Source organism: Nasonia vitripennis, chromosome 5 (genome assembly GCF_009193385.2).
Source record: "Nasonia vitripennis strain AsymCx chromosome 5, Nvit_psr_1.1, whole genome shotgun sequence".
Classification (NCBI taxonomy): domain Eukaryota; kingdom Metazoa; phylum Arthropoda; class Insecta; order Hymenoptera; family Pteromalidae; genus Nasonia; species Nasonia vitripennis.
Genome location: NC_045761.1, coordinates 17644850 through 17662583, shown reverse-complemented (window position 1 = coordinate 17662583; position 17734 = coordinate 17644850). Strand labels below are relative to the sequence as shown.

Sequence of the window (17734 nt, the reverse complement as noted above, 5' to 3'; positions counted from 1 at the left end):
TTTGGTCTGCGTCGAAGCGGGAGCGCGACTCCAGCTTTATATATATATATATATATATATATATATATATATATATATATATATATATATATATATATATATATATATATATATATATATATATATATATATATATATATATATATATATATATATATATATATATATATATATATATATATATATATATATATATATATATATATATATATATATATACACTTAACTCGCATTTACTGTATAGAATAATTCCATCGGTCGCGCTCTCGTTTCCTGGACCGCGTAAATATCTCTATATGCACGTATCCGGCGACTTTTCATCGACGCCGGCTTCGGACTCTCTTCTTTCTCTCTGACGAGCCGTGCGCTCCGCGCGAGTTTATTATTATTACTTTTTTGTTTATATCAATATATTTTTTCTCACCTACGTCGGTCTATACAAATGACGCGGAGCGCGCGACGCGCTCAGTCGGAATCGTCAACGAGGTTGAATTTTTTTTCTCTCTGTAACACTCTGTTTTGAGATCACCCTAGCGCAACTTACAATTACATTAGTCAATAGAGCCGTGTGCGCGGACATACACGCGCACCCGGTTTACGTGTTTGTCATAACAACCGATAACTTATTTACATACAAATATATAAATATATGCTTCTGTGTGTGTACTATATACATATATATTTGTATGCGCATATACATATCTTATATTTATATTATATTCCTATAAACGTATATATATATATATCTTCCTTATATACTTTATGTTGCTCTGTTTATACTTTATATAACAATATTATGTTTATTTAAGGCCCAATACGTTCAATACGAAGGAAATAATCTGAAACAAGAGAGAAGAGGCATGGTTAGAGCGGTTGCTTGGCTGCGAAGGTGGTGAGAGTGCAGTTAAGAATATATATAATGGGCGTAAATATACCTTGACAGAGCAAGGCCCCGTTGCGCTCATTTCAGGTCGTCGTCCAGGTCGTCGTCCAGGTCGTCGTCCAAGTCGTCCAAGTCGTCGTTAACCGGTAGTCGCGATGAGAGTGAGGATGACGATGTCGATGATGATGATAGTAGTGATGCTGGGTCGGCCTGGTGCTCTGCGCTACTCGCTGTCGGCAGCTCGTCTTGCGTTCAGCTGTCGACGCTGAACAGCTCTTTGTGGAGTGCCGGGAATTCGAGGTGGGGCTGGGACCGCTTGAACTTGGCTAGCGCTTCCATGTGCAAGTGGGTTACGTCCCTCAGCTGAGGCATCTTGGCGACCAACGCGTCGCAGACCGTCACGTCGCCCTTCAGCGGCGATACGTGAGTGCGGTCGAGCTCGGAGCGCAGCGCGCGCAGCACCGCCTCGTAGATCCTTCGCACCTCTCCGTGGCCCCTCAGTGCTTGTCGATCTGAAAAGCGAGCCTGGGTTTTAGCACGGAGACGGAATTCGAGCTCGATTATTCCGGGGGTACTTACCGGGATTGAGAAGTACAGCGGCACTGTAGAGCGCGAGCTCGGTCTCGGTGAGCTTGAGCTCGGCGATGCTCTTGGCTAGCTCGAACAGGCAGGTGACGAGCTTCAGCTCAGCCGTGTCCTGCGTGAAGAACGCGTCCTGCGGCAGCATCGACTCCCCGTAGAGGACACAGCCCGTCTGCAGGTCGTAGTACCTGCTCATGCGTAGCACTGCCAACTCGAAGGAACCTGCGCAATTTTCCTGGCGTTAGAGAACACGGACGTCGAGGAGGTGAGATGTGTGCACAAGTACTCACTGGCTTTGAGAAGAACGATCTGGTCATCTTGGGTGAGCTTCATGAAGCCCGGGACCATCTTGGCGAACTCGATGATCACCTGAATGACCGCCGTCAGGTTTTTCGCGCAGTCCAGCCAGAGCTGCTCCTGTGGCATGTCCTTGTAGAAGAGAATTTTCGCGAGATCCTGGGTCGGGGCCTTCCGGAACGATTCCTGGATCTGCTCGATCGGCATCAGACACGTCCTGGTGTAAGCGTCGGATATCGCCCTCGACAGCATTTCGCTGACTTCTGCGGAATCTGCAAGTTCAACGGATTAACGACTTTAGAATTCGTAGCTTCGACAGCTGATGGACACAAATGTAAATAGTCTTTCGAAATTCATCTTTTCTTCTTCATCGAGCGTACACGATAACATCTTAACGATATATCCATCTACGTGCATCTAGAGAACATTTCATATACTTGAAAACGAGAAGACTAAAAAAATATTCATAGGTGACGAGCAAATCTCCGTTTAGAAAAGAAAACGAGCAGTTACGCACATCAATATCTTGTGTAAAAAATTCAAGTTTACAGTGTGGTATGGTGTTTTTCGTGTAAAATTGCGATTGCGTTATACAGTGGAAATGAATAGTACGGGACGTATACGATGCGCGTTTATACTTGCGATTATACAGCCAGGCAAGCGTATGGAAAATTTAAAAGAATGTTTCAGGAAACGCTTCTCGCTCTGGTTGATACAATGCATAAGTACGGGTACACACTCAGGCTAAGGAATCGAAAACTCTTCGATCTCCTCAACAATCGGCTCACGAGATCTACCAAAAAAGGCAAAATAATGAGCGCATGCGGGGACGTCCATGAGTAAGGGCGAGAGCTGATGATGACACGCGAATAAAACAGAAGAACAACAAAACAAAGCCAAGCGGGACAGCGGGAAAAGGCACACTCCCGCGGCATACACGCGCGCGCTTTATCTACAAAAGAAAACTCCTCGATATTACAATACACACACACACACACACATAGAGAGAGAGAGAGAGAGAGAGAGAGAGAGAGAGAGAGAGAGAGAGAGAGTGCGAAAGTGTAGAGTTCATGCATGAGAGAGAGAAAAAATGGACACCAAACATAAGCCTCACATCTCGCAAGGGAGGACATACTGGGAATCTCTTCGTCGTCCGGGCTCTGGGGCGGAGCTGCATTGCTCTGAACCGCCGGGCCGGACCTGTTGCCCTGCTGTTGTTGTTGCTGCTGTTGCTGCTGCTGCTGTTGCTGTTGCTGCTGACTGAGGAAAGTCGTCGAGTCGACGAGGGTGTAGGAGCCGTGTCCGGCGGCGCCGAGACTCGCGATTTCGACCTGCGTCGTGGTCGTCGTCTCCTGCTTGACGGCCACTATTCCGCCCCCGCTCAGTGAGCCAGTCGTGCTCCTAGTGCTCGAGTTACCGGTTCCACCACCACCGCCACCACCGTCGCCTCCAGCCGTTGCCGAGCCGGTCGTCGTCGCGCCTAACGATTTGCCTGATATGGGTGTTTTTCGTTTCATTCAGGGCAGAGTCATCGGGAGTCATAGGTAGTAGGGGGTGCGTATTTTCTTTTGGTTGTTTCAATGATGATGTATTTGTGACACACGAGAGTCTCAAGCTCGAGAAAGTTAGTAAACGTATGGTTTTTAGACACAGAGAGAAAACTAGAGAAATAGATAGAGAGAGAGAGAGAGAGAGAGAGAGAGAGAGAGAGAGAGAGAGAGAGAGAGACACATTGGTTCGTGGATTAGTCAAGATTGAAATACCAAAACAAACTACTCCGGGGCGACTCTTCGCTTGTGTTACGATGGTTATGCAGCTGTGACCAGTTTGTTAATACAAATCGAGTCAGTGCTTTGTTCGGAGAGAGATAGAGAAAAGGGAAGTGTATGTGGGAGAGGGCGTTGTTTTGTAAAAAAAGTGTAGCATCGGTTGAAAAAATCGTTACGACCGCGTATGTGAATTCGCAGGATGAGGCAATGACTCATACAAGCTTCGTAGGCAGACCGCGGCATCGACGATAACAAACGAAAGAAACTAATAACAATATGTATGGATGTGGTCAACAGATGAGAGGGTTCGGGGAGTATAAGCTCGTGTATACCTTCTCATACGGTAGCGCATACAGGGCACCTACCTACATATGCGATCTCTCCGAGAGGGCGATAAAGAATGTGGATAAAAATTACCGTTGTTGACGACGCCGGGCAGTACACCAGCCGCGTTGACGGACGGCGTGTCCGGCGCGACGGCGTCGACCTGCGACTGCGTCGGCCTCGGGTCGTAGGCCGTCGTGCTGTCGACGTAGTTGGTGCTCAGGTCGTTGTAGTTGGTCATCGCTGCCGAGTAGTAGCCGCTGCTCTCGGTGCCGGGCCCCGGTGAAGCGTACTCGCTGCCGCTGTACGTGTAACTGTATTGTACGGGTCACAGGCGACGGGTCCAGGCCGAACATGGAGAAAGAACAGGAGCATAATACGTGTGATTAAATTTATCGCGATCTTCGCACAGTGGTTTTGCGCACTGCTATATACGTCTAAATTATACGCTATTATATACGATAGATGCGGATTATATGCATAAAAATTTCGTGTGTTCGTTAAGGTGAAGGTGGTGTGTGGGTGTGTGCTAATTCAAGAGATAGTCTTGCTTACTTCAGCCCTTTAAGTCCACTGCCTAGAATCCGCTCAGCGATGATTCTCGGAGTCATCCTGTTGATCATTACACAGAGAGCGATTGCAGACATGTATTTATCGAAATTTTAAGGAATAGACTTAGATCCTATAGATGCGAACGGTGTGTTGGCAAAGAGAGAGAGAGAGAGAGAGAGAGAGAGGGGGGGGGGGGAGAGAGAGAGAGAGACAGAGATTAAGTGAGTGAGGTCGTGTTCGACAGAAAACAAAAAACAGAACAAAAATCACGCGGACTCAAAGGGCCAAAGATGCGATCGCGGTGCGAGTATATTCGTTCGTCGTCTGCTGTATGCACAATATACTGACCCTCCGTTGTAGGAGTGATGCTGATCCGAGCTGCTGGGCGTCTGGTGCTCGAAGACGCTGCTGTCGGGCGCCGTCTCCGAGGCCGCTCTCATCTGCGCCCTGTGAAACCTCACCTCGTCCTCGACCTTTTCCCTCTGCTTCTTTGACATTCGTCCAAATTTAACGGCTGAAAGTAACGAAAAATAAATAATAGTTTACTCCATCATCCTTATTATTCCGTCGTCCGCGCGAAAGTCCCTTTCTTTCGAATATCATCGCATTCGAACGTCATATTCCGCGGCAATTTTCAAACGGCGCAGCAGCAGCAGCCGCATTGATATCGCGCGCGCGGCTGCACAAAAGACCGCGAGAAACAATGAGAATCGACAGGAAGGCGCGACGGCGGAGGCGGGGGAGTCAAACACAGAGAGTCGCGTATATATATAGAGCTATACTGCAATCAGTGAGGGGAGGGGGGTAGGCAGGCAAAAAGAGAGCAAAAGAAGGGCGTAGGCGCATGCGCCAGGCTAGAACGCGGAAGTGTCGCTCACTCCACTGCAGCCGTCGCCATCTCTCCTCCTCTCGTTCTTTGTAGAGTCGGCAGTAGAAGGGAGGGGAGCGGCGTGACGTCACACGCGCTGCACTCATGCGAGGGAGGAAGACGTCACGCGCGCGGTATGTGTACTGCTGTTGCTTCGACGAGGGATAGGTTCGACTCTTCTATATGCGGATAGGTCGCTCGTTCCCTTTGTTGTGATCTCTCCGTGTGCCGATGATGACGTTAGGCTCTGAAGGGAGAGACGCCCGTCGCGATGTGTTACGCGATGCGTGAGCTGCGTTGCTCGACGAGAGAAAGAGAGCTTTCGGTGAATGGGTCGCTTTTGGGCGGTTGCTGTACGGGCTGGACACTCTGCGTCTGTTACTACTCGAAATGGAGTGTGACGAGTTGAAAGATCGATTCGTGTGAAGAAGGATAACAAGGACGCGCGCGCATAATTCAATCAACTATGTATCGAGAACCGAGAGCGATGCATTCCAATTAATTGATCAGTCCGCGTATTATTATTATCTATAAATACGGCGAATTCAATTAGACGATTTTTCGCCGCGCGATCAACGTTGCAACGAGGTCGCGTCCTATAATTATTATATGCTCGATTTGGCGTTTCGAAATCAAGCTGATATAGGAGGAAGAAAAAAACTGCGCGCGATTTCGCAACACACGCGCCGACACAATCACTCCGCACGGGATGGGTGAACTTGCCCTCTATGCAGTGAAAAAATTTATAGAACACTTGCTCGCTCGCAAGAGAGTGAGCGAGAAAGAGAAAGAGCCAGCGCGTTCGGTAAGACTTTCTCGATGACTCAACGCTTGTAACGAGTTGTGCAACGACTACGCGAGCCGCCGCGGACACAAAACACCGCGAGCGCGAGAGAGATCGTTTAATGAACCGGGCCTCTCTCAATTTATGTAAGCCGAATTATATTTTCTAAATTCAGTCCCGCGCGCGGTCGGTCGGGAGTAAAAAAGCGGGCTTTTTTCGACACTCGCGCGCGTACGGACATCGATCGCTATACAAGGCTTATTAATTTCTCTCCGAGTTTTAGCCGTCGCGTTGCATAAAAGTAATTTCGAACAGCCGTTTTCTCAACGAACCGCGCCTTACCCGAAACCGCAGAGTCATTCTCGCGTTTAAATGCCCTATCCGCGTGGAAAAACAAAGCTTTCGCGGCATTTACGCGAGTTCAGCAGAATGAAATAAGAATGAGAGGGAGATAAAGGGTCGTCGTCGCGAGAGAGAGAGAGAGAGAGAGAGAGAGAAGGTGATCGACCGCCGCGCGGCGAAGAAGGAGACGCAACTAGGAAGAAATATAACGCCGCGCTGCTTCTCCTCCGTCATGCATTTTCCGAGGTGCGCTATATATAGACCGCGCGAGTGTATATATATACCGGCGCTGGTGCAGAGCTCGCTCTCGCGCGAGTCTTATCAGCGACGCGACGCGCGCGCGCGCGTGTGTGTGTGTGTGTGGATGACACGCCCAGATGATGAGCGAGGCGCGTTTCGATTTGAATTTTCGCGAGAGCGGGACGTATACGACACACACGCGGGGGAGTATATTGCCGGGACACGTTTAATTACGCGGGTAATTGACTATCGGCTGGATATTGTATCAACCGTTTATTACCATCGATAGAGCGCGCGCGATGTGCATCGATGTGAAATATGCCTATTTTTATTTTCGAGTGCCACCGAAAATAGCGTCGCTAAAGAGCCTTTTATACTCTCCTCGCGGGACGAATAAAGCGGAGGAAACAAAATGCGGCGCTTTTTCCTTGATTTTTTTCGCCTCTTTTTCCGGCCGCGCGCGTGTACACGGTAAAAGCATTCACCTGAAAAGCAAGCAGTCGCACAGTCGCACTTATGCGCGACGACGACTACACGCTGCGGAGATCTAAGACGCTGTGACGTGTTTTTTCGATAAGAGAGAGAGAGAGAGAGAGTCGATAACGGGTCGTGTACCCCGCGCTGCCATTATTGCCTGCGACGCTTCCCGCGTATGTGCTGCCGAGAGTCGCTAATTGCCGCAGGAAGGTGTGATATCGGCAGGTTTTTTTCCCGAAGTTCCGTAAATATTTTCGAAGCTTCGTGTGGTTGATTGCGAGGGCGGATAATTAAACGCTCGCGATTCCGATCCAATATTGCGTTCCGAGACATAATATAACGGTAATGATACATCGGCTACACATGCAGACGTGATGGCAGTCGTCTCTTCGCATGTATGCGCCTCAATTTAGTTTAGGGTCGGTCGTATAGCCGAGCTTTTATAGGTTCAATTCGTACGAGCGAGCGCGAAATATTTCTGCGCCTCGTGCCATTCGATGATGACGACGACGACGATGATGTGCGCGAGCAGTGGTTCTCTTTTCTTTTTCAGCCGACTCTCTCTTTTTTTTTTGCTTGCTACAGTTGTAATCTGCGAGATATGTACACACTCCGCGAATATACGGGGTATCTTATCGCTGGTGGGAAAAATGTTTACGAGAAGCCGCTTTGAATTTTTCCGCGATGTTTGGCGCATAATTAATGCGAATTAATCGGTTCTCGATCAGTGATTCGCAATAAACTTTCGACATGCGCTCGCGGGGACTTTCGCGCGTGACAACGATATCATAATGTATATATAGTATAGACTCACCATCTCTGGACATGCCAAGCCTTAGGCACTTTTGTAACCGGCAGTACTGACACCGGTTCCTGTTGACCCGATCGACGACGCAGTTCTTATTCCTCGGGCACTGGTAATTCACCACCGAGGACTGCGACCGCCTGAAGAAACCTTTGCAGCCCTCGCACGTTATGACCCCATAGTGGACGCCGCTGCTCTTGTCACCACAAACCTTGCACGGGATTATTTCGATCTGGGCTGCAATTCAAAAGTTTAACAGCGGTTATTTCGTGAAATCGTTATTTTTTAAAAATAGGTATGTCAGGTCTCGTGGGTGTGAGGAATACGCGGGGCCGTCTCTCTCGCTGTTCACGATCGGCGATCGAATTCGAGCAAGGTTACAATCCTCCCAAATATTACGACTCGCAAGCACCTCGTATCGAGTTGGCCTGTATCCTCCGGTCATCCGAATGCTGAGAGCCTCTCGTGGACGAGGACGAGATGCTGGTACTGTCAGCACCCCAAGGCGAAGCCTGCGGGCCGCAGTAGGCCGACAGGTTGTTCTCCATTGACGTCATTGCTGTCTATCAGGAGGACACTACTATCGTGGACAACATCGTCGTACACTGTTGTGTCCGATACCGCAAGTGGCATATTATTACACCGAAACTCTGTTTGCGCATTTGTTCTTACTTATAACACACTGACACTCGTCGCGCACTCTCTGTTCGGCTCACATTTTATTTTATGGGCATCAGCGCTGGAAGTGTTCGGTTGTAGTGATTTTATTCTCAAACGACATAATCGTCCCGCAGATTTTGATCGTCTACTCGCATATATCTATTCGAATATGCACATATAGTTGCCGGCGCGGTGAACGGATCGATCCGGTATGCGCGCGAGGAATTTCAATAAGAATGTCGACGTTTGATGAAATAGCTATCACACTTATCGAGCAGCCGACGAGTTGACAGCTCCGGCTTGTCCAGATAAAGCGATATACACTTTACAGTCCCCGTATTAATAAACGTTATTCCGAATCAATTCTAACTCGGCGGAATTAAAAAGAGCTCACGACTCTCGCGTATATTCGTACATTATCAGCGAGGCGCTAAAACGAGACTAAAGTTATTCGCGCCGAGTGCTATAATCTGTGTGTGTCTCGCGATAAAAATAAAATCCACGTGTTCCGATGTTTTGCCGAAAAATAGCATTATCTCTCGCGTGTAGTAGGCAAACACGGATTTTCCCCGTTCCTCCGCGGGCGAACGATCAAAATCTGCGAGAGAGAAGCCGAGAATCGTGTGTAACGAAAAGCGATTCAATGACCTTTAAAAAAATCACTACAGCCTCGAGACGCACAGCAGCAGCGGAGCAGCAGGTGCCTGAAAAAATAGCCAATGTGTCACACACACCGCAGCTGCGCCAATAAATACGGGAGCGATTTTTTCGCGGGACTGTACTCTCTCTGTTATTAAAATTCCGATCGATGGCCGAAAAGCGAAGCTTTCCACGGAGCCATCTGTATCCGGAGAGAGAAAAGAGAAGAGAGAGCTCGTAACGATGTATTTTTAAACTATTTTTCCCCCGTAGCTTTCCCGAATCCGGTAACTTCCACATCAATCCAAACCTGCACACGACGACGGCGACGACTCGCTCTCGGCGCCGAAAATTTCGAGCGCTGCCTATCCCCCCTCTGTCTCTCCTACGCGATATTATACTCAGTCCGCGCAGCGCTGGCGTCGCGCGCTTGCACCATATAGTCAAACATTACATAACCGAGAACGATGAACCCGGAGAGTACAGTCGGCCAACGCACTGTGTTCGCGTGCGTCACACTCATATACACACAGCAGCAGCAGCAGCAGAGCACTGCTATATGCAGCTGCTGCTGCGAGCTCGCGCGCGGCGCTATAATGTACTCGCTCTCTCTCTCTCTCTCTCTCTCTCGCGTCTTTGTATATGTGTCTCTCCGAAGCCGAAAACCTCGACTCAGGGCCGATGACACTTGGCGCCGGCGGATTGCTTTATTTTTCTCTCGAGGCAGAGCTTACGCGCGCGAAATTACGATAAAGCGCGCGGTTATCTCGCGCAAGTTCGGAGAGAGAGAGAGAGAGAGAGAGAGAGATACGCTATTATTAGGCGCTGCGATGTTGTGTTTCTCTTAGGACAGAGGGGGGTTTTGGAAATTTTTCGGGGGTCTTCACTTCACTTCACTATATATCGATCTTTCTCTCAGCGCGCGGCGCACGTGCGGCGCTCTCGATCAGTCCGACTCTTTGTTCGCTTCTCGCGCGCGAGCTAAATCACGGCTTTTTCGACTGCACCACTGTGATACGACGAGCCTGCACTTCTTCCTCTGTGTTTTCACGTGTAGAACCGATGAGTGTAACTATACGCGCTGTGGAGGCGACGGCCGCGGGGTCAACAGCCGATAAGTCTCGACTCTCTCTCTTTCTTTTTTCGGCGAACCGTAGATACGTAACACACACACACACACACTTCAAGCGCGCACAGCACGACACACTCGCGACGGTCTATCTGGGCGTAATTATATGCGGAGGAACCAAACTGCAGTGGCGAATTTCGAATAGCCGAGCCAGCGGAGATTCCACACGGCAACTCCTCGGAATAAGAAGAAGAAGACGACTAGCCGCGCGTACTCACTCGCTGCTTCTCTCGGTGGTGACTCGGCGCCGAGAGCGAGAGAGAGAGAGAGAGAGAGAGAGAGAGAGAGGCGAACGACCTTTGTGTGTTGAACGCGAGCGAGCGCGAGTAGCGCTCCGAAAAATTTCGGGGGGCCCGCGCTCTTTCTCTGTCTATCTCTCTCTTTCTCTCTCTCTCTCTCTCTCTCTCTCTCTCTCTCTCTCTCTCTTCGATATACCAGCCAACAGGCGGCGAAGACAGCGAGAAGCGCGTATACACAGGGCGTCGCACTTCGGCGACCGGAAAAGCCCACCGAAATTTTCAGCGATACCGTAACGCGCACACGCTCGCGGTGCATACACGCGCACGATACGTCAGACGGGGAGAGAGAGAAAGAGAGAGAGAGAGAGAGAGAGAATCACTTGCCCTCCCACACACACGAGCGCGAGCGAGCGAGAGAGAGAGAGAGAGAGAGAGAACGAGCTAGAGCGACTGGCTCGGGCTTCCGTAGGTCACTGAACTCTCTCTCTCTCTCTCTCTCTCTCTCTCTCTCTCTCTCTCTCGCTCGCGGAGCGCGCCGATGATGGCCGAGTGTATATAGCTGTGTTGCTGCTCTGCTGCTGCTGCTGCTGCTGTGCTGTACTCTCCGCTGTCGTTCCGTTCTCCCCCCTCCCCTCCTACGCTCCGATGTGCTCCGAGTTGTGCACCCCCCTACCACTCGCCTGCTGTATATATACATACATATTCACACATAAAACCAACGGCGCAGCGGTACACACGCTTATGCTCTATTCTCTATCGCCGCCACCTTATTACCGATAATGTGTGTACGAGCTGCTGCTGCTGCTGCTGCATCGATTTTTTCTCGCAACTCTTTCGAAGGAGTGCAACACACGCGCACGCTTGCGCTTTTGCGGTGCACGTATACGTGTTATATTATAAACGATAGAGGAGGAAAAACTGTATACGCTTATTATTCATCCGCGTCATTGACTCTGCCGGCTTGTCTAGCAGCAGGGGCTTGGTCACTTTATTTTTTTTCCTCCTCGACTGTTATACACGCTGTATAGGTGCGGATAAGAGAGTTCACGCATGGACGGATGGCGTTTCACAATGCGACGCTCGACGTCGTTTCTTTTCCCCTGATAACGAGCGCAGCTAGTCACGGGATGAATAATTAACCGAAGCGATACAGAGGCGCGACATTAACGATATCCGCGAGTTCTTTCAACTCGAATCTATACGCCTCTGCCCACCGGATTCCCTTTAAATATCTCACACGCGGAGCAAGACGCGCAGGTGCCGGCGACGTGCAGCCCTTATCTCGAGGCTTCGCGCGGGGCACACATCTGCCGGTCGTCTCTCTGGCGCGTTGCATAACACACGGGAGCGCTCGAGCAGTTGGCAACCTGCGCTCGCTCTATAAATACGCCTATATGTGCGCCCGAGAGAGAGAGAGAGAGAGAGAGAGAGAGAGAGAGAGAGAGAGTCGCGGCGTGCAAATAAGTAATTGCACCGGCTACTACCGGCGCGGCGCTGCCGCGAAAGATGAATGAAGTCGCGCGGAAGAGGGGCGAGCTATGACGCTTTTTAAAATTGGGTCGACACCGGGCTATTTGAATATTTCATTGCGCCGCGGGAAAATCGATCCGCACACGGCGTCGCTCGAGCCGCGATCAATGTGTCATGTATGTACGTGTGTGTAATGTGTATGCACGCGCGTCGTTCGTGTATTTCTGGAGAGACGTGAATGATCGGGACTGTTGTTGACAAGTATTATTATAGAGCCTTGCGACACGTCGATCTCGATGCCAAACCGATCCGGGCCGCGAGCAGAGAGATCGTCGTCAAGGGCGAACTCGGGACGATTTTTTTTCTAAAATACAACCATGAAAAAAAAAGAATCGTCGCGCGCCAGTATTACAGAGGAGAGTTGCTAGGCTAACGTTTTTCCGGCGGCGGTCAATACGCGCTGCAGCAGCAGCACAACAGAGCGGCATAGCCGGAAGGTTAGTAACGCAGCGCTAGTCTTCGGCTACTGCGCGCTCGCTCGGCTCGCTCCGCGCTATACGTGCGCTGCACGGTGAACGACCGGGCCTTGAGTGCGCATGCGCCGCGACGCCGCTGACCCAGATGCGCGCCGCGGCACGCTATATAGAAACAACGTGATATTCCCGCTCGTGCGGCTCCGGAGATCCTCGGCTCTCTCTCTCTCTCTCTCTCTCTCTCTCCATCTAACCATCTATGTATATATATATATATATATATATGCAGTTTGCGTGCGTGTGTGAGTGTACGTAAGAGCGCACCGATCGGCTGACCCACATCGGCTCGCATCACTTGCGCGCGCGAGGAGAGGAGCCGGCAGCGCGCGTGCTTCGCGAGCAGCTGATGCATCGGCCGCGTGCGTGAGAGAGAGAGAGAGAGAGAGAGAGAGAGAGAGAGAGAGAGAGAGAGAGAGAGAGAGAGCATGGCAGGCTTGAACTTTCGGGGTTTCGTCCATTCATGGGGGTGCGTACACACAGAGCCGCGTGATCGGCTGCATAGGATTTTTCTCTCTGTTTTCTACCTCCTCGTCGCGGATCGTTCAACGACACTCGACTCCGAGGCTATTTTTACTCGGCGAGCAATAGCGATAAAATTAAAGGGACGGACGACGCACCGACGTCAGAATGAAGAATTTACCCCCTATGCCGTCAGGAGTCACATACGCGACTGCGATGGTTTCATTCGCGAATTATCGACTCTTGGTCGCAGGTAAAAATACGCGACTGCACGCGTATATCAGCGCTGAAAAGTAACGGATCGCGCATGTAAGCTTATTGCGCGGGAGGTATATGGAAAAGCGCGCGCTCGCCGCTAAATATAGCGGTATTATTTTTAACGGCGTCGGAGATCGCTCCTTTCTTTTCTTTTCCGCGCTTCTCGGGTTCCCGATGCGCCTGGATTATGGGAAGCAGGAAGCCGAGGCGCGAATTTCGTCGCACGCACGCAAGAGAGTAAGTAACTGGGCCACCCTCTGCTACAATACCCGATCGATTGAGTCATGCGACTTGTGAAAGCGCCGGGAGAGGTAAACACTGTACAATCTTGTGCATATATCGCGTGTTTGCCATTTCGTTTCGCTTCATTGTATAATACTTGTATCTATATGGCGCGACGTCTCATTCGCGCGCCGATAAGGGGAAGTGCGCGCGCGAGGAGCTTTATCGTTTGTTTACCGCGTATATACATATAGACGGGTCGATCGAGCATAAGAACAAGAGATAGATGTGTGTACCTTCGCTCTCTAATGGATTTGCGGAAGACGTTCTCGCGATTATTTTCTTCGATATACACACTGACGAAATCTCGATACGCGGCTTATCTCCCCAGAGCGATTACACCTGCTGCCCGACGTACACATTAGTTGCGCGTATATATATATAGCTGCGGAAAGGAAAGGAAAGGAAAGTTTGAAACGTTCGGCTTTTATCAGCGCGACACACATTACACTTTTCCGGCGCTTTTTTCGCCGCGCTGTCAAATTGAGATACGGATGTAAATATTCATATTTCCGTAAGTGGGTCGGTCGAAATAGCTCGTGCACGGGCTGCGGATTGAATTTCGACTATATTTAATTAAGGATCCTCGATATTTGCGAGTGTAATGTGACCAGGTGCAGCGCGTGTTCGCTGCTTTTTTTTCTACGTTTTTACAGCGCTGTTTGTCAATATTCGAATTTCACTCGCTGTGCAGAAAAAACAAATCCTCCAATAACACGCGAGGAATCCACTCGATACTCCGTTATTACGTTATTTACAGAGAAAAGAGAGACGAGAAAAGATAAACGTCGATCTTCATCCCGTCGTTTCCGGCGCGCCGCGTTACACACATGCATAATACGCAAATTCGCGGTTACTCGCGAATAGAGTCAGTGTGTTATGCGCCGGGCGATCGATAGGAGGGAGGAGAGGAGGTGAAAGGCTTGAGCACAACAAGCCCGCGCGCGGTATTCAAGATCTGCGGGCAGCCGCCGCGAGGGGCTTCGCCGCATTGTTTTCTCTATTTTTTCTCTCTCTCCGCACCCGCTGCGTATAAGTACTACAGCGCGTGCATAGGTGTATCATTCGCACGCAGGAGCAGTTTGTCACGCGGGAAGCCAAAAATGCAAGTGCGCGCGCGCGCTCGTCGAGTATTTTTCAGAGAAGCGCTCGACGCGTGCCAAGAAATCCAAGAGCTCTCTGTCACTTGACTCGATCTCCCTTTTTTCCTCGCTTCGCGCGCGCTTCCAGCTTATACACACATTTCTCTCTCTCTCTCTCTCTCTCTCGTTATATTTTCGGCTATTTTCGTTTGTCGAAGGGTCGCTGCACGAGCTTGTGTGTGTGTGTTTTTTTCCTCTCTGCGCGGACATATTCGAGAACATTATATCGGATTCGCATAAGTCCTCGACGAGGCGTGCGGCATTTGAATATCGCGCGCGTCGCCTGACGTCAACATTCTAATTAATTGCGAGATGAAGATTCAATCGAGCTGCCGCTGCTGCAGAAGAAAACAATGTAAATCATCGGCGGACACGCGGATAAAAACTCGCCTCGCAGCCGTTGACACTCTCTAGCGAGTGTGTAACGCAGCAGTTGCGCAACCCGCGATGGCATATGCGAAACGCGCGGCGCGAAGGAAGAAAAAGAGCGCAATGTACGCAACGAATCGAAATAAAAAAGCGTAATTCACTCGCGAGAACGAGTTGTAATAAATCAGCGTATCAGCCGAAAAACACGGGCTGTCCGTTCAAAATTTTCGAGCCGTCCCTCTCCTAGAGACTCTCTCGAGTGTTATACGCTTCTAGTCGTCGTCTATCTTTGCGCTCGCGTGCGCTCTCTCGCACACGTATACGCAGAGAGAGAGAGAGAGAGAGAGAGAGAGAGAGAGAGAGAGAGAGAGAGAGAGAGAGACGAGGAGAGCAGAGTGTATAGTGTGTAGCGCATCGCACACACACACACAGGCGAGAGCATGCACCTCGTCGGAAGTGTGGGTGAGCAGCGCGCGTGTCTGTGTTGGAGCGCAAGCGAGCGAGCGAGCGAGAGAGAGAGCGTGTACGTGTAAGTAGGTCGCGGGTTCGACAACTTCAGCCAAGGCTGACTAGCCAGCGGTTCTCAGCCGGCGCGACGAGCGCCTATTATGTGCCGCTGCTGCTGCTGCTGCTGCAGCGGCTGCGGAGTTTTACTGCGTCTGTCTGTCTGGCTATACTCTGTGCGGTTCTCTCTCTCTCTCTCTCTCTCTCTCTCTCTCTCTCTCTCTCTCTCTCAGAGGGCTTTCTTTGATTTTTTTTTATTTTTATTTTTTACGGTTACACAGCCGACGCTTTTTGGCGTATATGGACGGGGTTCGGGCAACGATGCACGTGATGACTTTAATTAGATACTGTCGCTGTGGCTCGGTTTGTGGGAACGGTATTTATTCGGGAAAAAATGTTTGGATCGGATGCCCTTTCCGTGATTATTTTCTGAAGAACGTCGTGAAGTTTGATTCGCTCGATACTCCAAAATCGACAGCCTGGATTAATTTCTGTTCTCTGTGCATACTCACCCCAGAGTCGCTTGTAAAAATACAAACGAGAGAGCGAGAGACGGGAGGGGAAGATTAGCGCGTGAGACAGTTGCGGCTCTGGTCTTACCTGAAACAAAAACAATGAAAAACGTTATGAAATGTTACACGAGCGCCATTATGTTATACGCGTATCTACATTGTGCGTGAGAACAACGCAGCCCGAGAAATTAAGCCTAAGAATCGCCCCAACGAGATTTAGATGTATCTTTAAATACTTTCAACTGGCTTTTTAATGTCCTATACGAGGAATCTTAATGACTCGCGCTCTCGCTGCTACGTCGCAATAAATCGTTCTATGCGTTCGTTTCTTCTCTCTCTCTCTCTCTCTCTCTCTCTCTCTCTCTCTCTCTTTCTCTCTATCTCTCTCTGTTGCCACAACAGATATACACTGCACAGCAGCTCCAAACTGCGCTACGACGAATTCGCTTCGCGCGCGCTCGCGCACGTGTACCAGCATGATTGCTTTTCCCTCTTCGATGTGTCTCTGCGAGCCAAGGATTTCTAGAATCGCTCTCGATAAAGCATCGTTCAAAGTGTCAAGGTGCTCTATCCCGCGAAATTTCCCGAACGTGACTCGCTTATACACACTATACGTCACCGCTGCATATTAGACGCATATATACGTATATATGCACCCGGATATCGATCAGCAATGCCGGGCAAAGTGCAATGACCAATCGCGCGCTCGCCGGCTAATCGATAGAAAGAAGGAGTTCACTTTGATCGATTCGTATTATGTGCATGCACATGCAGCTTCTATCACTGTGTGTATAACGCGGGGTATACCGATCGACGTCAAGCGTGACGTAGAGCGGCGCGCTCGCGCGCTTTTCATTATGCATTGAATTTTCGCGGGTTTATTTTTATGGGGATCAATGAGCCGCTCGCGACCTATTTTACGCGGGTACACACGCTGTTTTTTTTCTCTCATTTTTGATGCACGACGATGTTTGCAGTGAGAGATACACGTCGCGTCGCACTTATCCTGGCGACGGCGGCTTATCTGCGAATAATCGGAGGAGGAAAATTATACGTCCCAATTTCTCGCGTCTCTCGTTGGAAAAGTGCGCGTTACGACGACGGGTAAACAGAAGGAGCTGGCAGCGAGCATCGTGTGCGAAAATTATAAATTTTAATTCATTCTTTAGAGCCTTTCCCTCTTCGATTGTTATCGCGACGACTTTCTCATTCAAATCCGCGCGAGCCCAGTGCAATATTACAGCGGAGAGAAAAAGCTCGCGAGAATATGAAAATTGAAAAACTCAAGCTTTCCAACGACAACACGCGGTGGCATTACGTCAACGGAGTCGCCCACGCGGATCGGGGAGGAAAAACCTCGCTCGACCTCGCGCTCTAGCGTGTGCGAGCCTTGTTTTCGAGGAAAAACTCGCCGGGAGAACGGAGAGCCCCTGGACTGCGCTCTGCCTTATCACAACATCGCGCGCGAGAGAGAGAGAGAGAGAGAGAGAGAGAGAGAGAGAGAGAGAGAGAGAGCCGTATCTGCATCTGTTGGGATACACGTATACATACGCGGATGGAAAATGGATGAGAGACGGAGGGGGTGTCGCGTGTGTGTGTGCGTCTATCTGTCTAG

At 50.0% G+C, this 17734-nt stretch overlaps 1 protein-coding gene across 15 annotated transcripts in view; it reads right to left on the bottom strand.

Annotated features, from left to right (window-relative positions):
• Positions 1 to 399: 399 nt before the first annotated feature.
• Positions 400 to 17734, bottom strand: part of LOC100119499 (probable nuclear hormone receptor HR3) — a 57458-nt gene continuing 40123 nt past the window's right edge. For 6 of the 15 annotated variants that reach the window (XM_031932724.1, XM_016986225.3, XM_031932713.1 and 3 more), the window contains 9 exons: positions 7933 to 8160; positions 4756 to 4921; positions 4411 to 4467; positions 3949 to 4169; positions 2877 to 3254; positions 1756 to 2034; positions 1463 to 1687; positions 936 to 1395; positions 400 to 839 (listed from right to left, as the gene is read on the bottom strand). In XM_031932724.1, the coding sequence (XP_031788584.1) occupies positions 1136 to 1395; positions 1463 to 1687; positions 1756 to 2034; positions 2877 to 3254; positions 3949 to 4169; positions 4411 to 4467; positions 4756 to 4921; positions 7933 to 8160 (1814 nt within the window). In that variant the 3' untranslated portion in view covers positions 400 to 839; positions 936 to 1135. Of the gene's footprint in view, positions 840 to 935; positions 1396 to 1462; positions 1688 to 1755; positions 2035 to 2876; positions 3255 to 3948; positions 4170 to 4410; positions 4468 to 4755; positions 4922 to 7932; positions 8161 to 8335; positions 9294 to 17734 lie in introns of those variants that run through there. The other 9 variants (XM_031932725.2, XM_032600419.1, XM_031932721.2 and 6 more) reach the window with 7 other exon arrangements.